Source organism: Lonchura striata, chromosome 8 (assembly GCF_046129695.1).
Source record: "Lonchura striata isolate bLonStr1 chromosome 8, bLonStr1.mat, whole genome shotgun sequence".
In the NCBI taxonomy this organism is placed as follows: domain Eukaryota; kingdom Metazoa; phylum Chordata; class Aves; order Passeriformes; family Estrildidae; genus Lonchura; species Lonchura striata.
Window position 1 is genome coordinate 28506365 of NC_134610.1, and position 24395 is coordinate 28530759.

The following is a 24395-nucleotide window of genomic DNA, read 5'->3' on the forward strand; positions in this document are numbered from 1 at the left end:
CTCCCGCCCTGCCCTCACGGCCCCTCCGCCGCCCGGAACGCGCGCGGGCGGCCGCGGCGGCGGCGGGCGCCATAGCGGGAGGGAGGCGGTGCTTCCCTCACACGGCTCCCCCGGGCCGCGGCGGAGCCATGTCGGGCTTCAGCCCGGAGCTGATCGAGTACCTGGAGGGGAAGATCTCCTTCGAGGAGTTCGAGCAGCGCCGCGAGGAGCGCAAGAGCCGCGAGAAGGTGAGCGCGCCCCGCTTGGCCGCCGCACGGCCCGGGCCGCCGCCCTCACGCCAGCACCTGCAGGGCACGGCCCGGCGCTCTGCGCGTGGAGGGGCCCCGGCGCTGCCCCGCGGCTGCGGAGCCGCGAGTGCCGGTCAGCGGGACTCGCGGGGAGTGGCGGCTGTGCGGGCCGGCACCGCCCGGACGCGGAGTCCGTGCTGCGGGTCGCGGCCAGGGGCTGGCTCGGGTCTCGGCTCCGCCGGGCTGTGCTGCTGCAGCTCCCCCAGCACAAGGAGCTGCTCGGGTCTCAGCTCCGCCGGGCTGTGCTGCTGCAGCTCCCCCAGCACAAGGAGCTGGCTCGGGTCTCGGCTCCGCCGGGCTGTGCTGCTGCAGCTCCCCCAGCACAAGGAGCTGGCTCGGGTCTCAGCTCCGCCGGGCTGTGCTGCTGCAGCTCCCCCAGCACAAGGAGCTGGCTCGGGTCTCGGCTCCGCCGGGCTGTGCTGCTGCAGCTCCCCCAGCACAAGGAGCTGGCTCGGGTCTCGGCTCCGCCGGGCTGTGCTGCTGCAGCTCCCCCAGCACAAGGAGCTGGCTCGGGTCTCAGCTCCGCCGGGCTGTGCTGCTGCAGCTCCCCCAGCACAAGGAGCTGGCTCGGGTCTCGGCTCCGCCGGGCTGTGCTGCTGCAGCTCCCCCAGCATCATCTGAGGGAGAGAGCCGGCGCGGCTCCTCGTTTGACTTCCTGGCAGCAGTGAATATAGGGAGACACGGTTGTGTCCGACGCTATGTAGGCGGTGATTAAAAGAAAGCACGCGCGATCTGTCGGAGTGTTGCAGTTCTTTTTAACTTCGCTATATTTGTGACAACGTGCTGCTGAATTTCTGTATTTCTTGGTCTTCAGAGGGCAGATTCAGCAGAACTCAGCTGCTATGGAAGGACAAGTGTTAGCCTAGGGCAGCGTTCTTACAGGAATAATGAGTGCTGTTTTTGTATTGACAGGCTTCTGGAAGGATTTGTCACACAGAACTTTTTCTTTCTAATACAGTCAACCCCACCTCACTGTAGTTCCCAATAAGCAATGGACTGGTCTCTTTGCGATGTGAACAATCACCATCTGAGTCTCCCCACGTTGATAAAAATATAAATGTCTTGAAAGCAAGTAATGTTGGGTTTTAGCCACTTAAAAATACAGTGCTTATGCTACCTGTTTCACTGGCAGTGCAAAGGCTGGAAAGCCAAATGGTAACTGGAAATATATGGGGGAAATAAAAAGGGGTAACACTATAAAGGTAATAATTTGGTTTTTTATGTGTGTAGGATGGTGAAAATGCATCTGCTGAGGAAAATGAGGAAGATGTAGAGGCTCCATCTTCATCCAGAAAAGCATCTGGGAAATCCCAAAGTCAGGATGAAACTGATGGTTGGTGTTTCTAATATAATCATTCCTATTTAAAAAGGCACTGGAAGTATTTGCTCTTCAATACTTAACTTCATAAAAATCTGGCTCCATTTTTCCACTTCTGGTCTCTGAAGGGACTGAAATAAAAGAGAAATTAAATTAATAATTATGTTTTATTCAGATGGGGGCAGAGGAAGAAAAGTATTGTGTTTAGATGCTTAATGTGCAAGTCAGAATCAAAATTATCAAATATATCCCAGTTGAAAAAAATAACCATAAAACCCAGGTGTGCTCCCCAAGTCCCTCTCCTATATAGGCAATACGTGGTAGATTTGTTTTTCAGTCCCTACTTGATACTGTAGCTATTTTTTAGTCAAATCTTCATTGTCCAATCTCCCAGCTCAAACCTTTGAACCCTACATATTTAGAGTTTTGTGTATAGATCTGTGGTCAGTTATAACCCTGGGTTCACTTCATAATGAGAAGTTAAAAATAAAAAAATGGGAAATTCTTAAAAACTATATGCCTTAAGCATATTTATTCAAAGTACTTGGCATAGTTTTCTTTCTTACTTTAAAGAATTCTCTTCTTTTTCCAGAGAAATGCAAAGAACATGGATTTTGTATTTACACATGTTAGAAGGTACTTGTTGCCATGGATGGAATGGTTACAGGATCTTGTTTTCAGTTACTTCAAAACATTGGTTGTTCCTCATTGCTCCGTAGTAGAACTCTCTGCTCACTTACAGCCTCTTCAGCTGAAAAGCTTATTGCAGCCAGCCAGCTCAATGCTTGAAAACTGCTTAATATTCTTATGGATTGAGAAAAATGTTGATTAAACTGTGGCTTCATTCTCTGTGTTCCTTTTTTTTTCATTTCAGATATCCAAAAGATGTTACAGGCTGGGCCATAGCAAGCATTGGTGATGAATAATAATGCAGAGCTTTAAAACAAAGAGGCTGTCAATAGTTTTTCTGCATTTCTGCAGGCAGCACTCTTACAGAATAGCTGCTTCAAGTGGGCTGCTGTTTTCTCTACAGTTGTCCAGGGAAGCAACATGTCCTCTTCATTATATCATAAACCTATTGTACTTCTTTCTCAACCAGGAGAAACAGCAGACGGGGTCAGTAAATCTGTCCATCGGGTCTTTGCATCCATGCTTGGGGAAAATGAAGAGGAGGAGGATGAAGAGGAGGAGGAAGAAGAAGAAGAGGAGGAGGAGCAAGAAGAAACTACAGAGCAGCCTACAGCTGGAGATGTTTTTGTTTTGGAGATGGTTCTTAATCGAGAGACCAAGAAAATGATGAAAGCAAGTATTTAAACTTTCATATAACTTCCATGTATCTCCTGACCATACTGTACAAATGCCACTTTGTGTGACTTTTAGCTGCTTACTGAGAAATTTGCCTGGAAATTGTTCCAAGTAGGATAATCCTGCTTATGCTGATGTTTGTTATGCTGTCTTTGTTGATTATAAAAGCGCTGTAGTTTACTGTTTGAAAGCTTTCAGAAATCGTGAAATCAGTTTTCCCAGTGTCAGAAAGTTATGAACATTAGCAAGTCTTTTAGTCAGTCATTTATTATTGCTAGTACTTAAATAACTTGGTGTTAGGTGGTGTTAAGGACAGCAGGATGTCTCGTGAATTTGGGCACAAGTCAACCTTGGGCAGAAACAGCATCCCTTTCCATTTAGGAGAAAAGACCTCGCAGCAAACTTCCCCGTGCCTTGAGGGGTCTGATGGGAGAGGCCAACATCAGATTTGCTCGAGGAGAGCGTGAGGAGGCCATTCTGATGTGCATGGAGATCATTCGACAAGGTATGGGAGAATGGGCAAACCTTTGGGCTTTACAGATGGGGTGAAGTTTCCATGTGCAGGAGCAGGATTAAGTGTGGCTTCACTGAAGATGAAAATAAATGGTACAAGCAAAGTCAGGGTATAAGGAGTAGAATTAAGAATATGTGGTGCATTTCCTTTATTTTTTTGCTTATAAAAAGAAACTAGCACCCCAGTTCCACAGAGGCCCAAGCCTTGGCTTAGCTTTACACAGTTTGTTTTTACTGTCTTTGTAGATGCAAAGTATAAGCATCAGCATGCCTTACAGTGTAGAATAATACTATAATTGGTTGTTGTTAGATTCAGTCAAGCTGTTTAATAATTTACAGACAGGAATCAGAAACTTATCTGTAAGTTTTTCCTGAATTTAAACAGCACATGTTTCATAATTCTGATACCTGTTCTTTGAGAAAGGCAAGTTATTTGTTTCCAGTGTGGATTTTAGACAATAAATCTTAGTAATTCTTTTTTGTTTTTTTCACAGCTCCTCTTGCTCATGAGCCATTTTCCACTCTTGCCATGATCTATGAAGACCAGGGTGATATGGAGAAATCACTGCAGTTTGGACTGATTGCGGCTCACTTAAATCCTAGCAATACTGAGGAGTGGGTTAGACTGGCAGAAATGTCATTGGAGCAGGACAATATTAAACAGGCTGTTTTCTGCTACACAAAAGGTAGTGTAGCAAACATTTTAAGAATTTAAAATCAATGCTAGGTGCTAATGGCAATAATTTTGTTTTCTTCTCCTTTCTAGTTTAGTTTGCTTCAGGGTGATAGAATTCTGATACCTCTGTCTGGATTTTGATAAAAAGTCAATGAATCTGTAATACAGGATGTCCTTGCAAGAACCCTGTGCATATTCATTAACATGAATCAAGGAAATGAATGCGAAATCCACTGCTGCCTTTTCCTAAACTCCTGCTATGCTGCTGCTTCTTGCTGTAGCTCTGAAGTACGACCCGACCAACGTGCGCTACCTGTGGGAGAGGTCCAGCCTGTACGAGCAGCTGGGGGAGCAGAAGATGGCCATGGATGGCTACCGGCGCATCCTGAACCTCCTGGCTCCCTCCGACGGGGAGCGCTTCATGCAGCTGGCCCGAGACATGGCCAAGTGAGCTGGGATTTGCTTAGCCACGGGAGCCTGGTGGTTAAAGTGTGTAGCTGTCACACAGTGGTTTTTGCCTGTGAACTTCTTTCTTGTGGAAGTCTTAACTGCCTGTTTCAAAGCAATTTAAGATCTTTTGATCTCCACGTTTGGAAAATGTACCAAAAAATACAAGGATGTGTATTATAACAATGTTATTAGAGAAGGTTTCTTAAAGCAGGTTAATGTGGTACATGATTGTTGCCTGACTCCAATGGGGGAGGCTGTGATGAAAACTCCAGTAATGTCCTTACAAACAGGGGAGAAAAAAATTGTTAATTATGTGAAATATGTAAAAGTTTTCAACAGATGTAAGGAAAGGAAAAACACCGCCTTTCTCACTGTCTTCTATAACATCCACTTGCTAATGAAAATCTTTGCTAATAAGCAAAAATCAGAAAAATATAAAAATCCTTTCATTTTGGATCAAAGTATGTATTGTGAGTTATGTCAATTACCTGATATCTCATATCTGTATTTTATAGGAGTTACTACGAAGCCAGTGATGTGACCTCTGCTATTGAGATAGTGGAAGAGGCCTTTGCCAAGCACCAGAGCCTTGTGTCCATGGAGGATGTTAACATTGCAGCTGAACTGTACATCTCCTCCAAACAGTACGACAAAGCTCTGGCGGTATGGACAGTTCAGTGCACTTGGGTGTCATTTGCAGCACCTCTTTGCCTGCCAGAGTGGATGCTTTATGTTCATCATTTATGTTCCTGCAGTGCTAAAATGGAGTCCTGCTTCTGTAAAAATAGAACTAATCAGAAACAGACTGCTTGCTATTAGCTCTGTAGTAATTAGCATTTAAATTAGTGGTTCGATTGAATTAATTGAGGGCTGATAGATTTGTACGTTGTTTGAGGTTTAATTTTCGGATCCTTCCCCTTCTCTGTAGTGACCATAATCTTAGTAGCCAGAGAAGACCTTCAGGCTGGTTTTGTGAGTAATACCAGCAGGTCATTCTCTGAGTGGAAGGTTAAAATCATGACACTGAATGCTCTGATGGTTCAAATGCAGATTTTTATTTTTGGCAGACTTGTGTTGCAACTAATAATTTATGCATTAAGCACTAAGCATACATTTCAGAAAGACAATACATCTCAAAGGCATCAGGAATTAGAGAATATTGTTTATCTGGTCCAAATTTGTTAACTCTCACTTTTGAGGCATATTTCCAACTTGATTTGGTCTGGCTTTGAGAGGGAAGATGCTGGTATTTGCCCATTGCCATACTTTCCAAGACCCATTGAAAAGACACTGTAAATTGGGACTTTTCTTATGAACATTCTTATTTGTTGATATTAAATTATTTAGGTTGTTTTTTCTCTTTCTTTATATTTTATTCAGCGCTCTCTCTGTCAGAGCACAGCATCATGAGCCTGCAAACAATTCCTCTAATCCCTTTTTGTACTTCTTCCCTCCTTAAACATCAGTCAGTCAATTTTATGTGCACAGCATTTAGCTACTGGATTTATTAATACAGTTGAACTGTAGTCACAGAGCAATTTCCCTGTTTCTTTTTGAAGGTTCTACTTGGGTAGATGAATGCAGCTTTACCTCTGATCACTTGTGTGATGTCTAAAACTGCCATGTAGGCTGGTTGTTCCATTTATGCTTTAAATCTTTGAAATGATCCAAGTTACTTTTCTGTTTTAGGTTATTACAGATTTTACAGGAATTGTACTTGAAAAAAAAGTACCAGAAAGAAGTGCAACTGAGGAGAAAAAGGGTAAGTAGCTGTCAAGTGGTTACTGTGACCGGGCTGTTCATGGAATATGACATCTTTCCTTTACCTTTTCAACTCCTGGGTATATTTTGCTGCACTGTTGACAGGCTTTTCTCTATTGAAATCTGTGGGTGCTCTTAGTGAGTTACATGGCATGGCCTCAGCCTGCTGTAAGTTACTCCAGTGTCCCCATAGCCCTGCTGACTCATTGAAGACATGGACTGCTCTCCAGGCAGCTGGAGGGCTTTTAAAGTTCTAAACATTCCTCTGTGTTTACATCAGACCAGCTATTTCTGCCAGCTAAATAACTTAAAAAAAAAAAAAAATATATAAGCTTAGTGGCAACTGTGGTCTAGAATATCAACCTCTGACCTAAGAGTAGTGTTCTTTATACATCCTGCATCTGTTATTAACAACCTAACTGAAATCTAAGCATTCTAGCTTATAATTTAATGAAGTAGGTTGTCTTTGAGAAACATGCTTTATCGAAGTTATTTCATCTAAAAATGTTTATTTAGGCTGTAGAATGGACATAGCACACCAAGTCCATAAGGGACAGTCTGTATTGTGTGTAAAGTGGTTGTCTCAGCAATCTGATCCAAACCCAGTACAGGTATAAGATATGTCTATTAGCTTTTTGCTCTGATTGCCCAGGTAAAAATGCAGTAGATTCATGAACAACTGCATGGAGCTTTTCAGCAGATAATTGCCAAGAAACAAAACTATGAGTCTGTAAATTAGAACACAATGTTTCCAAGTTACCTCCTGTGTGCCATTGGTTGAGAGGCTTCTAAAACAGAGCTGGATTCTCCACTCTCTGTTGCTTTGTAACTTCTGTAACTGCTTCCTGCTCTGCTGTCCTTAAAAAACAAACAGTACAACACAAAAAAGCCCCAAACCAAAACAAGAGAAACTCAGTCCGCTTTTCAGAGTAAGCTGCCATTGAATTATGGATTCAAAGGCAAAGTAACTACTGGTTAATCTTGTAATCTTTTAAAAAAGATACAGGTGCATCAGTAGAAACTCAGGAAAGCCAGGAGGCAGTGACTGACAACCAGAGCCATTCAGTTGCTGAATCCAGTGCTCCAGGTAAGTAATTTTTTTTTTTATTTCAGACAAGTCTGTGAGCTGATCATATGGTTAGGAACCAACTTGCAATCATGCAAAAGCTTGAGATTTCTAACAGCTCAGAAACAGGGCTTCTTCCAGAAAAGGATTTTGCTGTACTGTATTTTCTTCTTTCCCTTACTCAGAACTTCCCTCTAACCCAGACAGACACTTGTCATTTTGTAAAATATATCAGTAGGGGAATAGTTACCTTTGTGCTGGATATTGCAGTGTTCAGAGAATGATGAATTAGTCTGCATGTTATGATTTGCAGTAAAGGCATGTGGATGTGGGAGGTAAAAGGGAAACCTTAGGTTGGAAATCAGTTTTGTCAGGTTTTAGCGCTGAACATCTGGTGTAAGCACTGAAGTGAAGGAGAACTTAACCAGGAGTTAAGAAGGTGTCATGACTGAATGTGAAGCACCTATGATAATGGAATTTTACTGTGTGAGCTCTCATTTGCTGGTATTGTCATGGGCAGCTACTGTGCCTCATGTTTGTATTCTGATCAGGTTACGTTCAGCCTACCTGTTGTGTGAAGTTCTGTAGTTAACTCTGTTTAACAGTGTGTTCAGACAGTGCCTGTTACACAGGACTTCATTTAGCAAGAACAAGAACCTTGATACAGGGCGTTTCCTTAAAAAAAAAGAAGGAGAGGGGGGTACAGGTGCATAAATTGTTAAAGGAAAGCTTTATTGAGCAAGTACCTCTAAGTAGGCAAAGGATCTAAGCATATGCTGTGGAATCCTGCTGTTGGAGTCGATGCAGACTGACAGCACTTGGTACCTCACATGGAATTACTGGTCTCAGAGACAGTAGGAAGACATTGCTCCAACTGTTGGAAAAGATAAAGGAGGAGGAAAAGAAAGGTAGACAAACACTTGCTAGAGCTGATAAGAATATTTTTTCAGTTCCTGAGCATGGCCTGGAGGAGATGTGGTGCTTGAGAAGTGCTTCTTAAAGCTCTCAGTTCAGAAGGAAATTCTTTATCTTGTCACAGCTGTGGAGAAGGTCAGCTGCTGCATACCTGAGGGTGTTCCCATAGACATCACGGTCAAGCTGATGGTGTGCTTGATTCACTTGAATATCCTGGAGCCACTCAGTGTAAGTGGAAACCAGCTCACAAAGTGGGGGTAAGGTTCTAAGAAATCACAAAAGCAATTGTTCCTGTTTTCATAGACTTGAGGGGGTTGAGGGAGCTGTGGAGATTCTTTTTGCCTCTCTCCCACTCCAGGAGAGAAACCTCATAGGCCTGTAATAGCAGAAATAATATCTTTGCCCTTAGAAATTATGCCAGTGTAAGTATTACTAAAGCACAGTAAGTCACAGCCCGTGTGCTGTGATAGGCCCAGGACCATATTACAAAGCTGTGAATGCTAAGGAACATGTTTTCACTTTGTTTTAAAACCATACTAAATCTGAAGACTGTTCTTTCAAAAAGGGTGCTCCTCACTGATGGACACTTTAACCCACTGGACATTTAAAACATCTAGAGTAGAAAAATGGGGCTTCTTCAGGAATGCTGAATTTCAGATCTTTTATTTTTCACTTCAAAACTAACATTAAATTAAAGGAAGTATAGTTCAGAATGCAAATAGAATAAAAAACATAGAATAAAAATGCAAGCTTCCAACAAAGTATGCCTTAAAGAAATTGATTATTTGTGCTTTAAATGTTTGTGTGGTTTTTCTTAAAGCCTCTTTTGACTACTCTGGTGGAACAAAACCCAGAAGATATGGGTGACTTGTATTTGGATGTCGCAGAGGCTTTTCTGGATGTTGGAGAATACAATTCAGCCCTGCCTCTCCTGAGTTCCCTTGTCTGTTCAGAGCGATACAACCTGGCTGTTGTGTGGCTTCGGCACGCAGGTGAGAAGAGGCAGGGCTGCTGAACATGGGGGACTGAGAGATGATAATACAATGCTGAGCATTTCCAGGGACCTTTATCCAAGACCACGGGAATTTTAGATTGACTGGTTGAATGAGAATTGGTATTTGCAGAATGAAGCTTATCATGACAACTCTGTCAAGCATTTTTTTTGTTCTTCATGTACACTGAAATTTACATCAGCTAAAAGTACTTTATGTTCATGTAAGTGAAGCAGCATCTATTCTGCATTTCATCCTGTGTCACCTGCTGATGTTTGAAGTGAAACTGTGGTTGCATCAGTGCCTATATCTGAATATTATCGCTTAAAAATACATGTTTGGGGTGATTTTACTAAGAAGGTATGTTAATTTATTTGAAAACTTAGACATCTTATTTTTCTGCCTCTTAAGTGTCTTGTGTTGCTTATGGTATTTCTAGAGTGCTTGAAGGCTTTGGGATACATGGAGCGTGCTGCAGAGAGCTATGCCAAAGTTGTTGATCTTGCTCCATTGCATCTCGATGCAAGAATTTCACTTTCAACTCTTCAGCAGCAGCTGGGTCGGCCTGAGAAAGCTCTGGAGGCTCTGGAACCAATGTATGACCCAGATACACTGGCTCAGGATGCTAACGCTGCGCAGCAGGTGGGTAAAGTGTTCCATGCTTCCATTTAGGATGTATTATTCTGCCAAATGTGCTACTAGTCCAAGATGTCTGCATAGGACCAGGGATTCAGACTTATCTCCCCATGGGAAGCTTGCAGAGCACAGTGACTGATCCATTACAGCGTCTGGGACACATCCTCTTGACTTTCTCCCTGACCATTCTCTCAGCATTTCCCCATGGTAACTGCTAACTTCTGTGCAATGAACAAGCTTTTAGTCACTGAGAGCCAGTTGTGATTCTACATCAAGTTGATCAGCAGTTGCTACATGTGAGCTACACAGTTTGACTGCTGTTCATTGTAAGCAGAGGTTCTGAATTCGCTCTCTAGAAGGGAGAGGTAAGAGTCACACCAGATGTCTCTGAAATGGGAGACTTTGAAACGGTAACTCCTGAGAGCATTTAGGGAGAGCTTACCTGCTGTTGCAGATTCTTGCAGCTTTCTGGAAGCTTTTACAATCCTATTAGTACTGTACCAAGTCAAAATTGTTAATTTTATAAACTCTCTCTGTGCAAGAGGTTGAATAATAGTGTTCACTTTTGTCCAGGAATTAAAGCTACTCCTGCATCGCTCGACGCTGTTGTATTCCCAAGGCAAAATGTATGGTTACATTGACACGTTGCTCACAATGCTGGCAATGCTGCTGAAGGTAAGCCAGTCTCTCCAGCTGCACTGTAAGAAATTGGGCAGCTGTGACTTGGGTCAAGACAAACAACAAATGAACTCGGGAGGAAAGCTAGTGAGTGGTTTCATAATTTTGTTAGGCAGTAATCTTGCAGGTAGCCTGCAATACTGGTGTTCCTGCCTGTAGTGTTCAGAACAGAGGACTGTTTGTGTGTGTAATTATTGATACAGTGTCTTCAACTCCCTGTTCTCTGTGCTTACAACCCTCTAAATTCTAAAGCTGCTTCTTGCCTTTTTAACACTGAGCACAGAGCTTTTTTGAGGTGTTGATACCGGCTTCTATTTCAACAAATTTCTTTTTGATTTCTTTATTATTTTCTTGTGATTAAAGAGCAAAATAAGAATTTGTTTAGCCAGTAAATACAGTGGTGGTGGTTTTGTGTTACTTAATTTTTGTTTATTTATAAATAGGGAGTGAGTTAAGGGAATATTTAGACCTCCATTTTATCTGCTCAGTACCTTGACTATTGTATTATACTGATTGGAGAGCTGACTATGCACAGACTTCTGAAACTGATAGAGAAAGGCATTGTTCTTCTTATGCTTTTCTGCAAAGAGTCTTGATTTCAATTAATCCAGGGATGTTCCAGTCCCAGGAGAAGACTTTTTAAGAACCTTGAAGAATTTGTATATTGCTTTTGCTTAGCCTAGTTTGCAGAGGAGCACAAGACAATGCAGAGATGATGTTCCTGTTGGGAATGCTCTCTCTGATGACCTTGCTGTGTGGTGGTGTCACAGACTGTTTTGGGATGCAAGATGAGCCAGATGGATTTGCCATAAAGCTGCCTTTGTCATAGGATGTTCCATTGTAATCTGAAATGCTGCCCTTAAATTTGTTTCTAGGTAGCAATGAGCAGAGCTCAGGTGTGTTTGATATCTAGTTCCAAATCTGGAGAGAGACACCTTTATCTTATTAAGGTGTCAAGGGATAAAATTTCTGACAATGATGACCAAGAGACAGCAAATTGTGATGCAAAAGGTAACAAATCATAGATTGTTTATTAAAAACAAACCAACAAGGTGAACTTCATAGTTCTGAAAAATTATAAAAATGTTCCTGTTTTGCATGCTAAATCCATGCAGGTCATGTTAGCATTACTTTATTTCTAGGGCAAAGAAGGCAGCAAAACTGAAGATTATATTATCCTAAGGGAACAGTCCCCATTTAGAGAAAAATAGTAAGATTACAAAATAATTCAGATTGAGAAGGGCCTCTAGAGGTCTTATGGGCCAACATTCACCTCAGGGGAAATCTCATACATGCAAATCTAGAATGTAATACGAATACATTGTAAAAGTGATTTTATTTAGCTGGCCCAGGCTTTGTTGAGCCAGACCACATGCTCTTAAGCACTGCTTGATAAATTAGGGAGAGGAACTTCATTGCATTCATGTAGTATGTTTACAGCTTGAACTGGGTGTATTGCTTGCTCTTTGTTCCCACTTTGAGAGTATTTTTTGCTGGTGTTTTATGAACTGCCCTTAAACTGAGAAAAAGTAAATACTTTATATTAGATGTTAGTGCTACAGCATCTTTGAAAATATCAGTTTGATGTATGCATCTATTTCATAAAAAATTATCTTTCTTGTTCTAATTTTTGTCAACTTTCTGGCTCCAATATTTTTAGCAATTTTTGCTGTTCTCACAAGCGTTCTGACAAAAGATGACTGGTGGAACCTTCTCCTGAAGGCTATATATGCCTTGTGTGACCTCTCCCGGTACAAGGAGGCAGAGCTACTTGTGGATTCCTCACTGGAATATTACTCATTCTATGAGGATAGACAAAAGCGCAAGGAGCTGGAGTACTTCGGGCTCTCTGCTGCAATTTTGGACAAGAACTTCAGAAAAGCTTACAACTATATCAGGTGGGCTGTGGAGTTGTGTCATTGCATGTTTTGTTATCATTTCACAATGTAATGGTTTGTCCCTATGTGCCCCCATATTCACCCTGGTTTGTCCCTGTTTTCCCGCCTTATCCCATGTGTCAATCCTCCCCCAGAGTGCGAGTCATTCCCTTGTCCCCTCCCAGGCACCCTGTCCGTCACTCGGTATCCCCTCCCATACATCCAGAAGCTTCCGTCCTAGGTGCCAGGTGATTGGACAGGGCCTGAGGCCCCGCCCATATCCATCCCTCATTGGTTCCCGTACGTGTCCGTCTATACAAGAGCCACTCCTCCTTGTACTCCCATTGGCTGATCGGGTCCCCGCCCTCTCAGTATATAAGATGTTGCAAGCGCCCTGCTGGTGCTCTTGTTAGCTGGTGTTGTTCAGGTGTTGTTGGGCCCTGCTGGGCTGCAGTAAACTTTGGATTTAGCCCCTAACAAGAGACTCTCTTCTTTACTATGCCATGAGATTTCAGCTGTGCCTTTCGAACCTACAAAGCACTCTCCAAAGCCCTGCTGGGCTCAGCGGAGGGTGCTTCCATTTGCCCCTCTCGCTCCATTGGAGAACTAGCCGGGGCAGAAAGGGACTGAGAACTGAGACTTGGGGCGAGAGCGCAGCAGTGGGCTACTGAGAAGGCAGAGCAGTGTGTGCTGTAATTGCCTCCACTGAGGCTGTAGTCACACTGCTGATGATATTGCTGAAGTAGGCAGGCTGATGCTTTCCAGCCTTGGCTAAATGAGAGAAGGCTGCTGTAACTGAAGGAGCTTTCCAATAGCCTCAGATTCCAAAATGCACAATGCAATAGGTTGGTTGATTTGGCCAGTAGCATTGCTTCTGTTTTTTACTCTCATCTTTGCCTCAGTCACTGACATTCTCTTTGAGTTCCTGTTCTTTGTTATCTTCCCTGAACTGCTGAGATTTTATTGAAGATACAGTATATACTACATAGCATTTACTAATTTCTTTTACATTTTACATTCTGTAGAATCATGGTCATGGAAAATGTCAATAAACCCCAGCTGTGGAACATCTTCAATCAAGTCACTATGCAGTCTCAGGATGTCCGTCACCATCGCTTTTGTCTCCGCCTGATGCTGAAAAATCCTGACAATCATGTGCTGTGTGTCCTCAATGGGCACAATGCCTTCGTGTCTGGCAGTTTCAAGCATGCTCTTGGTAATATCTTTCATGTTCTAATATCAACAAATAGAACAAGTGAAAGTTTATAAAAAGGGAAAGATTTTTTTTTTCATCAGAAAATTATAGGTTCACAATGCTAGTCTGGTGCTTTAATTATTCTGTACACAAATCAGAGCATTGCTGAAGGGTTTTGCTAATAAAAATTAAGCTGGCAGGTTTCAAGTTTAGCACACATTGCAAATATAACTAACTTGCAAAGATAATTAGAGGCTAATGATGATAATAATGACAGAACCAGCCCAGTTTAAACGGCAAATACAGCTGGTTGCATGCTTTAAGCAGGCCTTCAAAGTAAACCTGCTGCTTTCAATCAAGTCCTCCAAATGTCACATTTAAATCCCAGCAAGGACCATGTTTGCCTTCTGCATCTGATTGTTTTCTGCTTCCATTTTTACATCACATTTTGCATTCTTCCTCAGAATCCAGTGGGTGCTGAAAATAAAGAGTTTTCTTCCCTGTTTTTTCCTGTGTATTTTGATGTAGGTATATTAAACTATTTCTTTTTTTAGTTCACACTTCCAATTCAAATATTTCCTTTATTGCTCATAGCTTCTTAAGGAATGTTTTTCACAACCAACATCTTGATTCATTTATTTGCTTTTAGGTCAGTATGTGCAAGCCTTCCGTGCAAACCCAGATGAGCCTTTGTACAGTCTTTGTATTGGACTGACTTTCATCCACATGGCCTCTCAGAAATATGTGCTGAAAAGGCATGCTCTTCTGGTACAGGTGAGTGTGATTCTTGTTGTCCACAGTGTTTCCTGGCTTTGTATCTTGCAGATGGTTATGGCTACAACACACGCTGTTTAAATAGTGTTTTATAATTGAGATGGCATTTCTAAAGAGGAAAGTGGCAAAACATGGGCTCAGATTAATGTGCTTTTGAACTATAGTTACACCATCTGAATCTCTTCTCCTCATGGCTAAAGGTAGCTTGACTGACTTGATGTTAACAGCCTTCAACTGTTTGTGAAAATATTACTAATTTCGTGGTGGTTGTAGTCTGAGTTTCCTTTCAAATTTTTTTTTTTGGCTTCTATTGCTGTAGAGTGGAATCTATGCAATGTGCCCTTTGTAAATACAGTTCATCAACTGCATTCTTGAGGCAAATGGTACAGGTTTGGAAAGTGGTTTTTCCCCCGTGTTGCTTTTCCCCTTTTAGTTGCCTCTACACATTCTTTGTAAAGATCTTATGAGCTCCAGTTTAGCTACCCTCAAATTTTCAACTTCATTATTTGCATTTTTCTTTTCACCTGCAAGATGCAGTTACAAACCACAGACTGAGTAGTCCCAAACAGAATCTTGAAAGTAATTTCCTCTACTTTAGACAAAGTATCTTCATTAATTTGAAACACCTTTTAATTCCTGTAGCTGCTAAGCTCAGTCAGCACAATATGGTGAGGATCCTGAGCTCTTGTGATTTCTGAAATTGCACTGATCTTGACAAAAGCTACAGGTCCCCAGCTACTGTAACACCCAGTTATGAGAATGTCCAACTTGAAGATGTTTTGAACTTGGAAACATTGACCTAATTTTAATATTTTTATCCACTTTTTTCTTTATCCAGCCTGTCTTTTTTACAGGGACTGTCCTGTTCTCCTTTTATACATTCTTGAACAATGTCCTGTTTATATTACCCCCTGGCAATACAGTTCCCTGCTCTCGCCTCATTTCCTGCTTACTATAGTCAGTGATTTTACATCATTTCTTGCTGCTATGGTAGTTAATTAGTAATTCAACCACAGTGACCTGCTGGTGACCTAAATTATGACAATTAGCTGCTTGTGTCTGAACTAATTCCTCTCATTGAAGGAAGTACCTTCTCTGATTACAAACATGGTCTCTAGAAAGAAGGTCCTCTGTTTACAACAGAATCATCACACTCCAAATTGGTAACAAAATAAAATGCATAGGAGGGGAGGAAAAAGTTGTGTGCTCAATTTCTCTTACAGGGATTCTCCTTCCTTCACCGCTACTTGGACCTGCGTGGACCATGCCAGGAGTCTTTCTACAACCTAGGCCGTGGCCTGCAGCAGCTGGGATTGCTGCACCTGGCAATCCACTATTACCAAAGAGCACTTGAACTTCCTCCCCTCACCTTAGAGGTATAGTAACTTTGTAAGATATGGACAGAGAATAAAGTCAGGGAAATATGAAGAATTCCTTAGTCATAGTTAAAATAGGTACATAAAATCTCTGTAGTTGTGCCTCCTTCAATTTCTATTTTAATTCCTTGTAATTGGAAGCCCAAATCTGATTTTCACCTGATAATGTATTTAAGCGTGTGTTAAGTTCAAAGAGGTATGAATTTTGAAGGATTTACTCATAGGCTAAAGCAGCAGCTAAACAACTTCTCCTGTTTGAGTAGCTGACCTTTTTATATATTGCAATGAATTATAACTGGAAGTTCTGTATACTCACCCATGCTATAAAACAGCATGCTGGAGCAAGATGGACCAGTATTAGGAATGCCTAATTGCATCTGAGCCATAGTTTAATTCTAATTGATCTGTATTGAATCCTAATTGACATGTCATACATTTACAAGTCTGGTCTGTGGAATGGGTAGGTAGAAACATTGCAGGGGTGCTTTTACCAGGCAGTGCTGGTAAAATAAGAGTTGAGGTGTTAGACACCCCTGGGAGTTCAGAGCAGCAGTCTGTGACCCTGTAAAAAATGCCAGTAATATTCACATTCAGGTTGGAGAAGCAAATACTTAGCATACAAAGACAAATTAAGGTAGTACTTTGCTGGTTTATAAGCTGGCTATTTAACTTAGAGCTAATGTTTTGAGTGTGAAATTTCTTAACTTTGGTGATTAACAACATTATGTGGAAACTCTTTAAAGAGAGAGAGCACAAGGAATACCTGTTCTGTTTCTATAAAGCTGAAAGCCTTTTCTGGCTATGAATGTCATTTCATTCCACTGTAATGGCTGCTCGTATTTCTGTTTTATACTATTTCTCCGTATTGATTGCTTTTTTTAATCATTATTTTTACAGGGAATAGAAACAGATCAAACAGACTTGAGAAGAGATACTGCCTTTAACTTGTCACTCATTTACCAGAGCAGTGGGAATACCAGAATGGCTCAGAAGATGCTGTATACCTATGCAGTTGTGTGATTAGGTTTGTGCAGGTGGAATTGATACCCTTTGCATTGACATTTGCATTATGCAGTGCTGGGGAAGCTGGTTTTAAGTACAGCCTTTTCTGCAGAGGGTCAGAGATGTGGCTGGTGCTCTCTCTGTGGCTTTGTAGACTTACTTCTGCTGCTGGCACTGTATCATGTGTGGGTGGGAGCTGGCCATCCTGAGCACAGCCCTGATGTGCTCACAAGTGGCTACCTTTAGCTCTTCTTTGGTGCACTGTTCTCTAAATTTAGTCTTGTATATAGAATCAAACAGTGAAAACCAAGGCCCAGTGTGATTTCCTGAGGGCTTTTGGCAGGGGAACACGCACAGTGTGCAGTATTTCAACTAATTACCATTGAGGTTGCTGAAGAAGTCATACTCACTGGTGATGAGGGTATTTTAATGTGCAGCATTAAGTTGCAATAATGTGGAACCATCCTAGAGGATGAGTAATTCAGTATTCAAGATCTATAAAATATTCAGAGTTTTCTAGGAGTTCAGATTCCAAGCAGTTTTTGTATTTGAAGGAGATTGATCTTTGTTTTACTGAAATCAGTGTAACTTTTGTTCTTTCTCTGAACTTCTTAATAAAAATTCTGAGGTTAATGATGTTTAATTATTCTCAGCTAATATATATCCTACTGAATAGGAAAAACCTAAAGCTGTATGGCACACACCTAATTTTAAGCAACACAATTTAGTGGTGAGCACCTATACTGAAGCAGGTCAGAGTGCAACACCACCTGTCCCGAAGCCAGGTTGTACTGACACCACGTAGAAGAGTAGGCCATGATGAACATGAGCTGATCTTTGGTCTTGAAAACTGTCCATGCTGTAATCATCTTCAGCATATCGTAACATAAGTCTCCTGCTGTAACTACTCTTTCTCCAGTCTGTTATTCCACAGTAGGATAGGTTGAACAAATTCCACTAATTCTTATGAAGGTAAGGTGATGTGTGGCATAACATCACACACCTAACGAATTCCTTCTGTGCTCCAGAAATAGCCCAAAGCTTATGTTCTCTCATGACCCAGATATCATCTCCCATTATAAACAGCCAGTCCTGCCAGTTCCTCCCTGTCCCAGTCACGTCAGCATCCAGCCACAGGTACATGACTCTGGCTTCAGTAATTCACCTGAACCCTCTGCAGACCAGTCTTTGTTTTGATAGCACCTGCCAGGCCTTAGTCTAAAGCTGCTGAAAGAGGGATAAAAGCAAATGTGTAGCTTATCAACAGCATAAGGTTTACAGTGACTACAAATAAAGAATAATTGTTTTGTTATAAATAGTAATTTTACCCTCAGCCTCATAATGTAAAGAACCTGAGTCAAAAAGACAACATAAGAGGTCAGAGGTAATTCAAATCAGCTGTTAGGGTTTAAACAAGAATTCTGAGGTTCCCTACAGACGGGTGCCCTGTGAGCGCCTTTTATCTGCAGCTGCCTCAGCAATTCACACCTATGTAACTGTCGGAGCAAGTAAAGTGCCAGATTCTTCCACACCTGGGCACTAGCAGGGAGTCTCCTGGCAGGTGGTGTTCTCCCAGGGCTGGGAATCACCAGTCAGATGAGTTCATTTCCTGCACAGCTCACGTGAGCCTCTCCAGGGGTGAGCTGGAGGCCTGGTCTTTGCCCTGGGTGTCCAGGGAGGTATGAGGGGGAGGCTCCTCACTTTTCCTCCTGGGAAAAGATGCACTGTTTTATGAAGCTGATGACTCTTTGGGAAATCTTTGTCATTACTGAAGAAGAGATGGAGTTTTAGCAGTTTAATACTGACATCTCTAAGAAGTTAATTACATGGCTGTACAAGAACTAATTATGGAGAAGGCTGAGGAACCTACCCAAAGAAGGTAAGCATGGCTTTTGGAAGGGTGTCTGTAGAGGGCATGGGCAAGGAAAGATAAATCACTGACATGGAGCTGAATGCAGAGGAAAACAGATTTGCTGTTAGCTTTCAGAACAGTGGTTAATGATGTTTAATGGACATCAACCAAGCATGAAGTGTGTACAAAGCACCTTTTCTAAGTACAGAGCAGTCCCTTGAAGCTCTCCTGTACCTGTAATACTCTTTGCTGCTTTGGTGTGTCTATGGCAAAAGGAGAGGATACAAACTAAAAGAGGTCTGCTTTCCACCCCTGGTTGTAAGGAACTACAAAAGGAAGTCTAGAAAACTGAAATCATGTCTCATAACAGCCTGTAAAATACCACTCGGGTAATTTTTCTTTGCTTCCCTCTTTGAATGAAAGTGCTTGTTTTTTTACCAACTTTGATCTACTGTCTTCTTGGCTTGAGTTTTTTCAGGACTTTTTGCAAGCTGTCAAATTTAGATGTGAACCACTGGCGAGTTGCTGCTTCTAGGCCAGTTGTGATCTAGGCAAGGTGGTGTAATTAGAACTTGCAGGGAGAGCAGTGATTGTGTGCTGTGTTCGTGTGTGAGGGGCAGGAACAGCACACCCTTCACATCTTTCTCCTGTACCCCTCTCTTAGAGGAGTGGTGAAGTCAACATGGGTCTCCAACACAGTGTAAAACACAGAGGCATAGGAATGGGGTAACGAGATGCTGAGTGCCACAGACTCCTGAGAAAATGAGAGCAGACTAACTTTACCTGACAAGTGCTATAGAAATACTCTTTTGCTATTGGGATCTCTTTCTAATCATAGAACGATACTTGGACTGATAAAGCAGCATGAAAGACCTGAGGCAGGGGCACCTTTATTACATTTTTTAAGTTTATGCTGGTTCATACTCTATCTAATCCCTTAGATTTTCACACCAAACTACTACATTAATCCACACAAGCTATAATAATTTGGATATTGTGATACAACGATGCAAGAGCAAGTTATTCTGGGGGAAGCGGGAGGGGGTGTGGTGGGTGGCTTTGCATGATGTCACATTACAGTGACATAGCAGCAGCACAGGGGGGCAATTTACTTGGCCAAAACACTTCTTGGTTGGATAACAGAGATATTTTGAGCCTAGTAAAAACAATAGGCTGTGGGGGGAAGAAGCTCTTTCTACAAACTCCAGCAAATTTAAGTGATTTATAGAAAAAAACCCCAAACTTTCAAAGTATGATAAATGCCACTTAGTTTCACTTAGTTGGAAAGGCCATGTGTGCACCTCACTCTTCACAGAGGATTATAGCTGAGATTCAAAGGGTTACTTGATGCATATGCTCAGTTAATATCTTGTTATCTGGCTTTTGCACTTCAGTCATAAAGGAGATGTGACAAAATACCTCAGCTTGCTTTTAGTGCAGAAACAAAACCGCATTGTTTGAGGTGGAACACAGAAGGGAAGTGACAATGTCTCTTTACCCAGAGCAATTGTTTCTTGTGTTTTTTTTTCTCTGAGTCTCATAGCAGGAGAAGCAGGAATCACTTCTAATTTATCCTTCCATAGGAATAATTCCAAGATTCATTCCAGAAATTAATTTAGTTTTAATCTAAGTCCAATGTCTTGGTCACCTCCTCCTGTCACTACCATCGGGACTGTTGCATAAATGCGGCTTTCTTGCTCTGTTTGAAGAAAGGTGGAAATCTTTTCACCACTGTCCCAAATTCTATGACATAGGCAACCATGAATTAAAGCTTTATTTCCTGCTTGTTTTTCATGACCACTATAGTGTGCCTCTCTGCTTATTATCAGTAATTTTTTTTTAATAGAGTTTCATGTTTCCAATCTTTCAACCAATTTTTACTCATTTATTTTGTGTTAATGCCCCCTGGTGGCTCTTAGCCATTCTGCTGTTTTCATACATTAAGCAAGTTAATTATCCTAGAGAGGCATCTTGACTCCCAAAGGCAGTATGAGCAGAACTGAAGATTTTGATACAGAACCCTCTTAATATGTGTTTGTCACTACACAAATAAGTAGAGAAGATCATTAAAAACCTCACTCCAGATGATGTACTTAAGAGCTCAGGATAAACAACCTTATCTTAGATTAATAAAAGCCAAGTTTCCCCTTTGAGGTGCAAAATAGGATGCTGGGAGGTACCTGTACTTCGTCACAGGTCCAAACAAAAAACAAAAAGAAACAAACAAAAGTTCTCAGTATATAAATTGCTTCAGGTACAAATCTTCAGTTACATGAAACACTAAAACAGATGAAAAAATCCAAATGTCCAAATGGCATAAATTCCTCCAAGACTAGCTTATTTTTAGTAACAGCTGCTCAAATTAGTACAATTGTCCAGATGGCTACAAGAAGGCCACTGTCCTAGAAGCACAGCCAACAGTAATGGAGAGATGAAAGAAACCTTTGACAACAGGGAACAGAGAAACAAAAATAAGCAGAGGAATAAGAAGGCATGGACAGAATTAAAATAACTTGGACAGTAAAGAATACAAAAAAAAGTATGACTTTTAAAAATGTTCTGAATGCTCTATTGATTCATATTCTTTATCTTAAGGAATATGACAAAAGAGTTCTGTGTCAAGCAGAAAAAAATATATCAATATGTTACAAAATAACTACTGTAGAAATGAAACTTTGACTATCAAATGACACACATTCAAAATATGTTTCAACTGATTTGTTTCAGCAGTATGATTTTAGGACCTTATTAGCAGCTAAGTGTTTCCTAGGATCTTCAGTGTATGAAAGTGGTTATCACATTCAGCATTGTAAAAACTAAATGGTAGAAGGATTGGTAGCACAGTATTACTAAGCTTTTACTCAACTTTTCTGGAACCAGTCAAGTATCCTGATCTAGGTGAGTGAGACTAGTGAGAAATAATGGAATGAGAACAAATTAAAAAGGGAATAAAGTGCCAAATGCAAATGAAGAGGGACATGATAAAGCCCCCCCCCCCCCCCCCCCCTTTTACTACCTGCATTCTTTGAATTCAATTCCTTTTCTGTCTGTAGCCAGAACAACACTCTCTAATTGACATGTGTGGTTCACCAGTCTTTCACAGCTCTTCCACCATGTACTTTCTTCCACACTTGCTACTCTGGCCTGCACAGGGCTGATGGTTGTGTTGGGTAGCAGGTGTTTCTGGGATCTCTGAGTGGAAATCTCCTGTAACTTGCTCCAGGTGACCCTGCCTTGGCTGGGGAAGGGGCAGAGGGGGGAATTGGACTAGATGATCTCCAGAAGTCCCTTTCCAGCTGTGACTCTCTGAAATAATTGAAGCTGAAAAGGAAGAACGACTGACCTACTCTGTGTGTGCTCCTGCAGCAGTGATGGCTGAGGCACAGCCCATGGTGGCCACTACAGAGCATTGCTACAGAGCATGGCATCCCCCTCACATAATCACAGCATGCTCTCAGTTGGAGGGGGCCCACAGGGATCATCGAGTCCAACTCTTAGCTCTGCACAGGACACCCCAAGAATCACACCCTGTGCCCCAGAGCACAGAGTTCTTGAGCTCTGTCAGGCTGGGTTTTTGGCAGCTTCCCTGGGGAGCCTGTTGCAGTACCCAGCCACGCTCTGGGTGAAGAACCTTTCTCTAACATCCCTCCCTGACACAGCTTCAGGCCATCCCCCGGTCCTGTCACTGGTCACCACAGAGCAGAGATCGGTGCCTGCCGCTCCTCTTCCCCTCACCAGGAAGTTTTAGCAGCAGTGGGGTCTCCCCTCAGCCTCCTCCTCCCCAGGCTGAGCAGACCGAGTGACCTCAGCTGCTCCTCACACGGCTTCCCCTCGGGGCTCTTCACCATCCTCCTGCCGCTCTGTAGATGCTAACAGCTTTTTTTATATATTGTGGCGCTCGACGTTGGACACAGGAGTCAAAGTGGGGTCACACCAGCACAGAGCAGTGTGACAATCCCTCCCTGGACGGGCTGGCGATGTTTTGTTTCATCCCTGCCCCGCTGCGTCCCCTCCCGGGGCCGGGCCCCCCAGCCCGCAGCGCCTGTGAGGGAGCCCCGCGGGGCTGCGGGTGGGGGGACCTGGGCCGGCCCCCGGAGCCCTCGGCAGGGCTGTGTGAATGGGCCTCGCCGCTGTCTGCTGCTCGGATGGCGCTGGCAGGGCAGCCTTTCACTGCAGAGCACCGAGGGGTTGTAACTCCGGCTTGCGGCGTGGCGAGGCTCGCACCTCCCCAGGGAGCTGCGCCACAGCAGCGTGCTGACCTCCGGGCTGAAGGTTAATTTCACACGTGATTAATATATTGCATATCAAATTATATGCAAGAAGGAATGACTGGAAGCTGGAACACAGTAAGTTTAGATTAAATACTAAGAAAACTTCACTGAGGGGAGGGATGAGTCTGTGGCGCAGGTTGCCCAGAAGAGGCTGCGGGTGTCCCAGCCCTAGAAGTGCTCAAGGCCAGGTTGGATGGGGCTCTGAGCAGCCTAATCCAGTGGGAGGTGTCCCTGCCCGTGGCAGGAGATTGCAACAAGATGATGCTTAATGTCCCTTTCAAACCCATTTTATGTTCAGCTGGGGCCCTAAGCAAGTTTAGTGTTTTCTATTTGTAGCCATACAGCTTGCAGTCATTTAATACAGATACACAGATCAGAAACTGCGTTACACTGTCTCCACTGTGCATCTGAGGTGTGGGGCTTTTGAAATGGCGCCCCTTTTGGTACTGAATTTCTGTTTTATGCAAAGAGAGAAACTGATTTTATAGCCTTTTGGTTAGAACGTACGGCTGTGGAACTTCTGGGAGGTCTTCTGTCTGAAGCAGGCAGCAAGTAGTAATGATACAACCATTAAGCATTAGATGTTCTGGGGAGTCAAGCAAAGGTGTTTAAGCTGTTTATCACAGAGATTGAGAATCTCCTTTTAAATTTTGGCAGCTCATATGGCTTCTGAGGGACATCTCTATGTGATTCAACTCCTCCCATGCATTGGACAGGGACCACGAGCCACTGATTCCTAGCTGAGGGTTTTCCTCAGGATCAACATGCAGTGTGAACACCATCAAAGTACCATTCTGGGATGCATCACTTGGGCTCAGCTTTTCCTGAAGCTTCTAATATGTTGAGGTAATACTATTGATATCCTATACGTTTGGGATTAACTGTTTTGTAAGGCATGTTGAGATGTTGTTATTAAATGTGTATCTGAAATGGAAAAGTATATTTCTAAAAAAAAAAATTGAAGTCTGTCTGTAGATGGCAGCAGAGAGGAAAGATATTTATTAGGACCTCTATGGCATTTTATAACTTGTGCAACTGCAGCTGGTGGTTCTCCATTAATGCTGAAATTTTTGCACTTTACTGATGAGTATAATTATTTTGATTTACAGATCTTTTGGCATGACTGTTTATTTTGGAGGAAGAGTTGGAGCTTTTCTGATCAGAGGGTGACTCTGCAGACAGGGCAGCAGCGCACTTGATCAGTGCTGTGTATGTAATAAAAAGATCCTCAGCTGACATAAGGATGTCATTACTCTGCTTGAGAATTTGCTCCAGAAAGTCTTTGCCTGAGGGATGTTGCTAGGAGGCTTGTGAAGAAATGTAGGATGTGAGGGAATATAAAAATCACTTGGGGGAAAGGAGATTAAAATGATAAATTAAGTAACTCTTAAGTTTCTCACCCAAGGAAGGGATGCATAAATAACATTGGTTTTATTGTACAGTTACTCAAT

At 42.5% G+C, this 24395-nt stretch overlaps 1 protein-coding gene across 3 annotated transcripts; it reads left to right on the forward strand.

The window, feature by feature from the left end:
* The first annotated feature begins 18 nt into the window (after window positions 1–18).
* GTF3C3 (general transcription factor IIIC subunit 3) lies at window positions 19–23725 on the forward strand. Of its 3 annotated transcripts, XM_021555395.3 has the most exons (20): window positions 19–227; window positions 1518–1620; window positions 2705–2907; window positions 3292–3415; window positions 3918–4109; window positions 4381–4546; window positions 5065–5212; window positions 6239–6311; window positions 7311–7397; window positions 8416–8519; window positions 9112–9283; window positions 9723–9925; window positions 10493–10594; window positions 11473–11608; window positions 12258–12495; window positions 13500–13690; window positions 14319–14443; window positions 15667–15819; window positions 16717–16843; window positions 23602–23725. In XM_021555395.3, the coding sequence occupies exons 1-19, from the start codon at window positions 129–131 to the stop codon at window positions 16837–16839; spliced, it is 2742 nt and encodes a 913-aa protein (XP_021411070.2). In that variant the 5' UTR covers window positions 19–128; the 3' UTR covers window positions 16840–16843; window positions 23602–23725. The 3 variants fall into 3 exon arrangements, with proteins under 3 accessions (XP_021411070.2, XP_021411069.2, XP_077641267.1); XM_021555394.2 differs by lacking the exon at window positions 23602–23725 and having other exon boundaries at window positions 16717–17457; XM_077785141.1 differs by lacking the exons at window positions 11473–11608; window positions 13500–13690; window positions 14319–14443; ... (1 more) ...; window positions 16717–16843; window positions 23602–23725 and having other exon boundaries at window positions 12258–12373.
* The last annotated feature ends 670 nt before the right edge of the window (window positions 23726–24395 follow it).